General features: G+C 31.4%; 1 protein-coding gene across 1 annotated transcript; it reads left to right on the plus strand.

Moving 5' to 3' along the window:
- Positions 1-9,803: 9,803 nt before the first annotated feature.
- LOC131617802 (large ribosomal subunit protein eL14-like) lies at positions 9,804-10,930 on the plus strand. Its single transcript, XM_058889059.1, has 5 exons — positions 9,804-9,921; positions 9,994-10,095; positions 10,193-10,322; positions 10,473-10,585; positions 10,717-10,930. Exons 1-5 carry the CDS (start codon positions 9,919-9,921, stop codon positions 10,768-10,770), a joined length of 402 nt encoding a protein of 133 aa, XP_058745042.1. The 5' UTR covers positions 9,804-9,918; the 3' UTR covers positions 10,771-10,930.

The raw sequence follows: 10,930 nt of genomic DNA on the forward strand, positions 1-10,930 counted from the left end.
TTGTTTGTCATGAATTAAGAATTCCACCCCTTCTTTAATTTTGACTCTAGACACTGTAACATATATTTTTCCATGACTAACAATTACTATCTATAATATTAATTAATATAAACACAAAATATGAGAACAAGTACATATCTGCCATCACAAACCTTGCAAGGAAGATGCTTCAAAGCGAAGAAGAAGGTGAAAACAATGAAGGAAAAAACTGAAAAATAGGATTAATAACATATGATTCAACGTAACACAATCGTTAAAGAACAAAACACATTGAAGAAAATGCTTAGTTTAATTCATACATTTTCACGGAGGAAGCAAGAAGGCGTTTGAGAACTAAACCTTGAAAAATCTATTGATGAAGCAACAAAGATGAATAAGGAGATGAAAGAGGGAGAAGAACAAGGAGATGAAAGAGGGAGAAGAACAGTCGGAGAAACTAAATGAAGCAAGCAGAAAAGGTAACAAATGGCAAAGCAGTTAATTCAAATGAGTAGTTATTGCATCAACTACCTACCTAATAATAAAACATACTACCAAACTCCCTAAATTACCCTTCATGTAAAAATTAATTACCTTAACAAAAACCCTTTTTTGTAATTTGCTAAATCAAAAAGTTATTCCCACCAATCAAATGTCTTCATTCCTCCAAGTGGCACACATACTTTTCAAAATTCCTGGATGCTATGCATTACCCGCCGGATAAAGCATTTCTTCCAAAATATTTCCCCATATTCTTCCAAACTTACTTTTATCCTCTCATTCCCTAACTTCTCTTTCTCTCCCCTTCTTCATATTTGCCCCTCTCAGTCTCCTTTACATCTCCTTCATCTTCATTCACCTTCAACCCATTCAACCCATTCTACTTTATTCCAAAATTATTAGTGATAAAAATTATCATTTGATTATTGGTGAAAGAAAAGATTTGTAGATTTTTTTATCTTGTCAATTGAGCCATTATATTAATGGGTTTTATGTGTATTTGTGGAGAATTATTATCGCAAGAAATATTTCTTATACAGATGCTAGATGCAGGAAAGTTTTGAATTATGGGTCAATAAGTACTATCATGATATAATTGTGAACTAGATATTAGCATGGGATTTGTTAGTAATGTATGTTGCTGAACTTTTTAATGATATGACTTATTCATTGTTGTCTTTTTGTAATCTATGTTGGAATTTTCCTTAAGCCATATTTTTTCTTTTTGATTTGATCTTATACTAATAATAATTTTCTTCTTCATGCAGGAAGACTTCAAGAAACTCCAATTTGTGTTCCACTAATAATTTTATAAAAATATTATTTAACTATATATTATTTTTAATATTGTAATTATGACCAATCTATTTTCAGTGTATTAAGAGGATTGTAATCTTGGTTGCAGCTTTACAATTTTATAAGCAGTTCAAAGTATGTCATTTCTTCTCCTCTTTGTTTCACTGCATATTTTTTGTTGGGCTGTTTAGGAATCAATGGTGTGAGTGAAGGAGCATGGGATGTGTGGAGCATAGAATGGTGGAGGAATATTGTGAATTGATTGCAGTGTAAATTTGTGACCATTTGCAATGCTTGCATTTTTGTTCAGGTTTGTAATGACGTTGTAATTAAATGAAAATTAACTATTATGCCAATTTCTATTTTATCTTTGTTCTTTGTTGTTCATTTGATTATGGAATAATGAAATTACGTTGAATGGTGAATGAATGCACTTCCTTTTTTTGTCAACTGAATTATGTTTGAAATTATGAAATTTATGGACTATGAAATGGAAAAAAGGAGTGGTAAAATGATGAGATTATGGTGTGGAAAGTCAAACTAATTCAACTACTTTTTTGTTTAATTTTGAGTTACACATTAAATTGATTGTGTGATAAAAAAAAATCAAAATTCAAATTTGTTTGTTTTTTAAAAAAAAAATGAATGATGAAATTATGGAATGGATGAATACGACTGAATTGTAATGAAGTTGAATTCTAACTAGCACCACTTATTTCCTTTGTCTTGGTTTAAATAATTAGACAGATGTACTTATACAATTTTTTATTTAGTTTAGTCAAAACTTTGATTGACTATCCAGCTTGCTTTGAGAGGTTTGTTTTTATCATGTCCAAAAGTACTGTGAAAAATCTAAACCAAGGCACTATGATGTACTGTCAATAGTGCAGGAAACAGACTGCTCCAAAAAATCTGCCCCAATTTCGGATTTCTGCATACCTTTAACCTGCAAAATCATACCTATCTATCTTCCTATAACTTCACATCAGAGAAAAATCATGTTACATCTAAAAATATTCATAGTTAATATGAATTTTATTTCAACAAGTTTTTTTTTTAAATTTTCATGTTAATAATAATATGTCAACAATTTAAAAATATATTATATATTATCATAATTGATAAATTATAATATTAAAAAAATAATGAATTTTAAAAATTTAAATATATTTTATAAACTAATTAATAAATTAATCATTATAGATATATTATTTTATATAAAAGTAGTATAAATCCGCACAGGTTTTTCATGTATCAAAATTTATATTTATACATTGAGTTATTTATTGATACATGTTGTTATCATATTAATTTGTAAATATTGTATTGAAAAATTTAATTAAAATAATTTACAATAATATTTGTTGAGATGTATTGAGACAACACACAAGTATCCAATTATCTTTTTGTATTAATAACACAAATTTGCACTATTTTATTTTCTCTAATGTCGTCAACAAATGATTTAATATATAAATAAATTTTCCCGTGTCTGACAAATGGACTAGAGTCTTTTATATAAATAGTGAGGGTTTGGAGAGATTTTAGGAGTTAGAGTTGAATTAGAATCATAAGTGCTTTTTTACCACTCCATAACTCATATGATTTTACACGGGACACTATCACAGTAATACCTATTTTATTGAATGATCATGTTTAATTTAATATTTTATTGTCTTAAGATAAAATAAATAAATAAAGTATAAATTGAAAAAAATTAACAGAAATATCATATAAACTTTCACACGGGACACTATTACCACAATACCTATTTTATTGAAGAGACCATATTTAATTTAATATTTTATTGTAAGAGAAATATAAATTAAAAATAAAAATAAAAATAATAATATAAACTTTCACACAAAACACAATCACCACAACACCTATTAACACCCTTAATAAAATATGATGGTATGTATAATCAAACTTGACAGTAGTTATGTCATCATTTTAGTTATGTCATCATTTTATATACGTAACTTTGAGGTATAACAAAATTTATTGGAGGGGATTTATTGGGAGAAAGCAATCAATTCTAAACTTAGTATTGCTTTCTCCAATACGTAATTTCGGATTTCTGCATACCTTTAACATGCAAAATCATACCTATCTATCTACCTATAACTTTACATCTGAGAAAAATCATGTTACATCTAAAAATATTCATAGTTAATATGAATTTTATTTCAACAAGTTTTTTTTATGAAAATTTTCATGTTAATAATAATATGTCAACAATTTAAAAATATATTATATATTATCATAATTGATAAATTATAATATTAAAAAAATAATGAATTTTAAAAATTTAAATATATTTTATAAACTAATTAATAAATTAATCATTATAGATATATTATTTTATATAAAAGTAGTATAAATCCGCACAGGTTTTTCATGTATCAAAATTTATATTTATACATTGAGTTATTTATTGATACATGTTGTTATCATGTTAATTTGTAAATATTGTATTGAAAAATTTAATTAAAATAATTTACAATAATATTTGTTGAGATGTATTGAGACAACATATAAGTATCCGATTATCTTTTTGTATTAATAACACAAATTTGCACTATTTTATTTTCTCTAATGTCGTCAACAAATGATTTAATATATAAATAAATTTTCCCGTGTCTGACAAATGGACTAGAGTCTTTTATATAAATAGCGAGGGTTTGGAGAGATTTTAGGAGTTAGAGTTGAATTAGAATCATAAGTGCTTTTTTACCACTCCATAACTCATATGATTTTACACGGGACACTATCACAGTAATACCTATTTTATTGAATGATCATGTTTAATTTAATATTTTATTGTCTTAAGATAAAATAAATAAAAAAAGTATAAATTGAAAAAAATTAACAGAAATATCATATAAACTTTCACACGGGACACTATTACCACAATACCTATTTTATTGAAGAGACCATATTTAATTTAATATTTTATTGTAAGAGAAATATAAATTAAAAGAATAAATAAAAATAATAATATAAACTTTCACACAAAACACAATCACCACAACACCTATTAACACCCTTAATAAAATATGGTGGTATGTATAATCAAACTTGACAGTAGTTATGTGATCATTTTAGTTATGTCATCATTTTATATACGTAACTTTGAGGTATAACAAAGTTTATTGGGAGTTGAAAAAGTGAGTGTTGAGTGTTGAAATCATTGTACATGGTCTTAATAGGTAAGTGGCATTTAGACTAAGACATTTCAATGGTAACTAATAAAAATAAGCTTAATTTAACCCTTAATATTTGAAACCTTAGGATAATACCCGTGCTTACTTTGTATACAAACTAAATCAAGTTATGATAGCTAATTAAGCATCCATAACAACAACTAATTTACATCATAGTTTGGTCTAACATACTTAGAATGTTAACATAGCCTTTTTAAATTTTAGTTTTCTTTTTAAGACTTAACTGAAGAACTATTTTGTAAAAAATATTTAAATTTCGTAATAACATATATATTATGGTACTGGATATAGTTATTAAAAATAGTTATTCACTACACTAAAACCATTGTCCTTTATTAATTAATAACATTTTTACTGCAACCATATTTGGTGATCTTCAAAAGCTACTTATATTAATTACCTTTCTATGCTGAAGATATATATTTGCATCTATATTGCTTTCTCATTCACATACATCATGGTTTTGGTTTTTTTATTTAACTAACATGTTAATAGGGTGACAACCAAAGATAGAAGTTTAGATACATTCTATTCAATAACAAGTTCTCTTAGTGAAGTTGGAGATTATTTGTCTACAATGAATGGCTCTAGAAGTCCCTTGATGATGTAATCAAATTCCCTTCACATACTTTTTTTTCCTTAAACAATAAAATATTAAAAATATTTATAATCATCAGTGATATTTGTAAATAATTATAGTTATTAATCATATTTGTAAATATTTATATTTATTAGACATATTAAATTTATCATGTTGGCGATTTGATAAATATTTATTTTTAAATATTTTCAGTTATTAGTGATTTTATAATAACAATTCTATATCACCAACAACCTAGCCTTATCGAATTAACTAAGATACGAATGACTATTGCATTTCCATGTTCTTTTTTTGCATAGCTACTAAATATAGATTTATTTCATCAATATTATGTTTTGTTAATCTTAAATTAACATTCCTCATTCGAATTTTTAAACTTCTTTTTTTGCGTTTGTAATATATTATTCATCTTAAGATTTGACTTACCCGTGCGGACGCACGGGTCTTCTACTAGTATAACAAAAAGGTATTAGTTTGCAACCAACCAAGTGATGTCATTAGTTGAAAAAAGTATTAATTAGACCGCATTTTCCCCAAATTTCATGTTGTAGCAGCAACCTAACTAAGGGCATTGTTGTCTTTTTCAAAACATCTAATTTTCTTATATTATAGATAAATTTACTATATTTTATATAATTAAAATGTGCGACATACTCTTCTAATATTTTTATTTTATTTTGAAATATCTTGTATGTATTTATAAATTTATTTAAAAATATGTAAAATTAATTTTAAAAAATGATAGGAGAAGATGTTAACATAAACGCCGGTTCTTTTAATATAAGGGGCGGAGGTAGCAGAGTTAAGAGGAACCGTATTAGTAATATTATTCAAAAAGGAAGGGAGGATTTATTTTTTATTCAAGAAACAAAGTTGAAGGAAATTTCGGAAACGATAGCTAGAAGCTTTTGGGGGAAGAAGGAGATAGATTTTTCGTTCTCCGAATCGGAAGGTATGTCAGGAGGTTTGCTTATTCTGTGGAAGGTGAGTTCTATGTCGGTTATCTCTAGTTTCAGAGGTCAAGGTTTCTTAGGGGTCAAAGCTTGTTGGAATAACAATGTGTATTACTTTATCAATGTTTATTCGTCGTGCTCGAGTCCTTCTAAGCGTATTCTTTGGAAATCTTTGCTGGAGTTGAAAGATAAATTTTGTGATGGTCAATGGCTTATAGGGGGAGATTTCAACGCTACTAAGAAGAGAAGTGAAAGGGTAGGGCTTTCCTCGTTGAACAATAGATCGGAGTGGAGGGATTTTTCCAAATTTATCGATGATTGCGGTTTGGTGGATGTCCCGTGTAAGGGTAAAAAGTATAGTTGGTTTAGTGGTGACGGGAAGTCGAAGAGCAGATTGGATGGGTTCCTTGTTGATGGCAACATTGTTTCTTCGTGGGGAATGGTGGGGCAATTAATTGGGCGTAGAGACATTTCGGACCATTGTCCGGTTTGGTTGGTTGTGGATGATGAAGATTGGGGGCCTAAACCGTTCAAGTTTAACAATGAGTGGTTTAATAATAGAGATTTTCTTCCTTTTCTTGATCGTGAATGGAAGGAGCTTAAAGTGTTTGGAAGAGGCGATTTTGTGTTAAAGGAGAAACTCCGTTTATTAAAAGATAGGATAAAATGGTGGAATTTGGCGGTGTTTGGCAAGTACGACTTAGAGGTGGAAGAAGGTGTTAGAGACTTAAATAGGGCGGATGACATTGATGTTTTTAGTGAGGAGTTGAGGGCTATTAAAAGTAAAGCTAGTAGTAGGATTTGGTTGAATATCAAAATTAAGGAGAATATGCTCATTCAAAAATCTAGATTAAAATGGCTCAATGACGGAGATTCTAATAGCAAGTACTTCCATAGAGTGATGAAAGAAAGGATGAGGAGGAATCACATTAGTGCAATCTCTACGAGAAACGGTATCATCATGAAAGCGGCGGAGGTTAAGGAAGAAGTGAGAGATCATTTTCAAAGGAAATTTAAGGAGATTTGCCAAAGAAGACCGATTTTGGATGAGGTTTCGTTCAAATCTTTGAGTGCGGAAGATAGTTCCTCTCTTGAGGTTCCGTTTTCCGAGGAGGAAATAAGGGAAGCGGTGTGGAATTGTGATGGTTCGAAGAGTCCAGGCCCGGACAGTTTCTCTATTCTTTTCGTTAAAAAGTGTTGGAATTTCATTAAAGAGGATTTTATAGCTTGTTTTAAGGAGCTTCACTCGAGTTTTTTTCTTTCAAAGGCTATAACCTCCTCTTTTCTTACTTTGATTCCTAAGTCCTCCAATCCTTTAGGCTAGGACGACTATAGACCTATATGCTTGGTGGGTTGTATTTACAAAGTTATTTCTAAAGTTTTGGCCGGTAGAATTAAAAGAGTGTTGTCTTCTATTATTTCTCAATGCCAAAGTGCTTTTGTTCCGGGTTGTCAATTGCTTGATGGGGTCGTTATTGCTAATGAGTTGGTGGATTTCGCGTCTAAGGAAGGGAGGGAGTGTCTTCTTTTTAAAGTAGACTTTGAAAAAGCTTACGATAAGGTTAATTGGAACTTCCTTAGTTTCATGATGAGAAAGATGGGTTTTGGGGAGAGGTGGATGAAGTGGATAGAGGTGCTTATTTTTTCTAGCAAAATGTCGGTTTTAGTGAACGGTAGCCCCACTAAGGAGTTTGTTGTGGAAAGAGGTTGACGTCAAGGGGATCCTTTATCACCCTTTCTTTTTGTTATAGTGGCGAAAGGTTTGAAAACCTTAGTTAACAAGGCGGTGGATAACGGGAAGTTCGTTGGGTGTAATGTAAAAGGTAATTGTTTTGTGGATGTTTTACAATTCGCGGATGACACCTTACTTGTGGGAGATGGGAGTTGGAGGCATTTGTGGGCTATCAAATCGGTGTTGCGTGGTTTTGAAATTGTTTCGGGTCTTGGTATCAATTTTAACAAGAGCAAGCTCATCGGAATAAATATTAATTCTCATTTCTTGGAGGTGTCGACTTCTTTTCTTTCTTGCAAGTTGGAATCAAAGGAGTTCTCTTTTCTCGGGATTCGCATTGGATCTAAGGATTGATTTTTGGAGACCCGTTGTGGAGAAAATTAGGAAGAAGCTCTGTTCTTGGAAAGGAAGATGGCTTAGCTTTGGAGGAAGAATTACCTTATTAAAATCTGTGCTTGGTAGTTTACCTATTTTTACTCTATCTTTTTATTTGGCTCCGAAGAAGGTCATTCGGGAGATTAACAAAATTCAAAGCAATTTTTTGTGGGGAGGAACGGAGGATAAGAGGTGTGTTCATTGGGTGAAGTGGGAAGATGTTTGCTTACCGGTGGATAGAGGTGGTTTAGGGTTGAGAAGCTTGGAAGATTTCAATTTGGCCCTCCTCCTTAAGTGGAAGTGGAGAATTTTGGAGGCCTCTAATTCTCTTTGGTATAGGATGTTGAAAGCGAGATATGTGGATGTGAAGATTCGGGTGACTTTAGAAGGAGGAAGGAGAGATAATTATAATTCTCAATCGGTTTGGTGGTCGGATGTCATTTCTTCGAAGAAGAGATTACCGACGAATTTTTTTGTTAATAATTGTTTTTTTTCACATAGGTGATGGATATACTACTTCTTTTTTGCAAGCTCATTGGATGGAAGAGGGGATTATTAGGAATTTGTTTCTGACTCTGTTTGATCTTTCTTTGTTACAGGATGTTTCTATAGCCGGAATGGGAGGTTGGCGGAATGGCGTGTGGCTTTGGTTTGATTTCGATATTCCGGTTCTAGCGGGGCCAGTAGCTGTTGTGGAGGCAGCTGAGCTACGGAACCTGCTCCGGCATCATCATCCTTTGGCGGACAGCAGTCGGCGAGACAGGGTGTCTTGGAGGCCTTCGGGCAATGAATGCTACACTGTTTCTTCTTGTTACGCTTCCATTCGGGACAACTTTCCGGTGTTTGGTCCGCATAATATTTTGGATTATATTGTTCCTCTTATTTGGAAGATTGAGGCTCCTTGTAAATCAAAAGCCTTTGGTTGGAGATGTTTCAAGAATATGATTGCCACGAAGGATTTATTAGCTACTCGAGGTATTCTCCCTCTTACATCTAATCTTTCTTGTGTTTTTTGTGGGGATGTTGTTGAATCTTCTTTCCATTCCCTTCTATTGTGTCGGTGCGTCATTGAAGTTTGGAAGGAATAGGCTCATTGGATTGGAATGCCTTTTTCTTTAGCCGAGGATTTCAAAGAAAGTTATAGATGTTGGAGTTCTTTTTGTAAATCTAAAAAAGTTAGGAGATGTAAGGAGGGGTGTATATGGTTGGCTATTATTTGGAGTTTATGGTTGGTCAGGAATGGTATTATTTTTAGAAATACCGAGTGGGTCACTCGTGACGTGGTTTGGGGGGTTAAGGCGGTTATTTGGCGTTGTTTTCCGCTTTGAGACCTTTGGGGTTCTCTTAATATATATATATATATATATATATATATATATATATATATATATATATATATATATATATATATATATATATATATATATATATATATATATATATATATATATATATATATATATATATATATATATACACACACACACGTCTCTTGCTGTTTAAAAAAAAAAACATAAACGGATAAAACAAAGCAGAAAAAGATAAAAACTCATAGGTTTGGTTGGTGTATAACTAAAAAGAAAGTGTGAGTGGTAAATTACAAAAACAAATACAACCCAACTTATTTTGGGCCCAAACCCGAATATAGGCCCATACAAAAGAACATCCTTATAATTAACACAAAACCCTAATTTCTAACATTCTCAAACCTACGTTGTCTGCGTTAGCTTCTTCTCTTCAAGCCGAAACTCGAAAATGGTGAATTTCTTTCCCCTTCTTTTCCAATGAATCTCACTGTTATCTTTCTCTAACTGTTTGTTCTTTGTTCAGCCGTTCAAGAGGTTCGTTGAGATCGGGCGAGTTGCTCTTGTCAACTACGGCAAAGACTATGGAAAGCTAGTTGTTATCGTCGATGTCATCGACCAAACTAGGGTAACCCATTTTCCAATTTCTCATCTTTTTTCATTTTCAACCATGCCCATTTGAATGGTTTCTCAAAAATGTTTGTGATTTGTTTGTTTGTTTACAGGCTCTAGTGGATGCACCTGACATGGAGAGGATCCCAATTAATTTCAAGAGGCTTTCTCTTACTGATATCAAGATTGATATCAAGAGAGTTCCTAAGAAGAAGGATCTCATCAAGGCCATGGAAGCCGCAGGTAGATTTTCATGAATAGTTGTGTTTTAGTTGAAATGGGTTTCATGAATAGTTGTGTTTTTAGTTGAAATGGGTTTCATAAATAGTTGTGTTTTTAGTTAAAATTTGAAACGTTTGTAATTGGTTTGGTTTTTATTTGTTGTTCGGATAGATGTGAAGAACAAGTGGGAGAAGAGCTCATGGGGAAGGAAATTGATTGTGAGGAAGAGGAGGGCTGCCCTCAATGATTTTGACAGGTTCAAGATCATGTTGGCAAAAATTAAGGTTTGTTTTTTGTCACTGTTTTATGTTTTAAATGGTTAATTTAGTTTGAGGTTTCAGTGTTTGGTTGTATGTTGTCAATGTTGGTTGTTTGTGTTAGTTTGTTTCTGATGAAATGATTTCAATTTATGCAGAGGGCTGCTAGTGTTAGGCAAGAACTTGCTAAGCTAAGGAAGACTGCAGCTTAGACATTACTTGCTGATACAATTTTCAAATTTTGTTATCAATTTTCTCTACTGAGTACAACTTTTGATGTTCGAGTGTTTTGTATTGTTAAGACAATTGATTAAATGTTTGATTATCAGATATTTGTTTCTGTATTGTGGTATATGTTACCATTCAGTCTTC

The sequence above is a fragment of the Vicia villosa genome, linkage group LG1, assembly GCF_029867415.1.
Source record: "Vicia villosa cultivar HV-30 ecotype Madison, WI linkage group LG1, Vvil1.0, whole genome shotgun sequence".
Taxonomy (NCBI): Eukaryota; Viridiplantae; Streptophyta; class Magnoliopsida; order Fabales; family Fabaceae; genus Vicia; species Vicia villosa.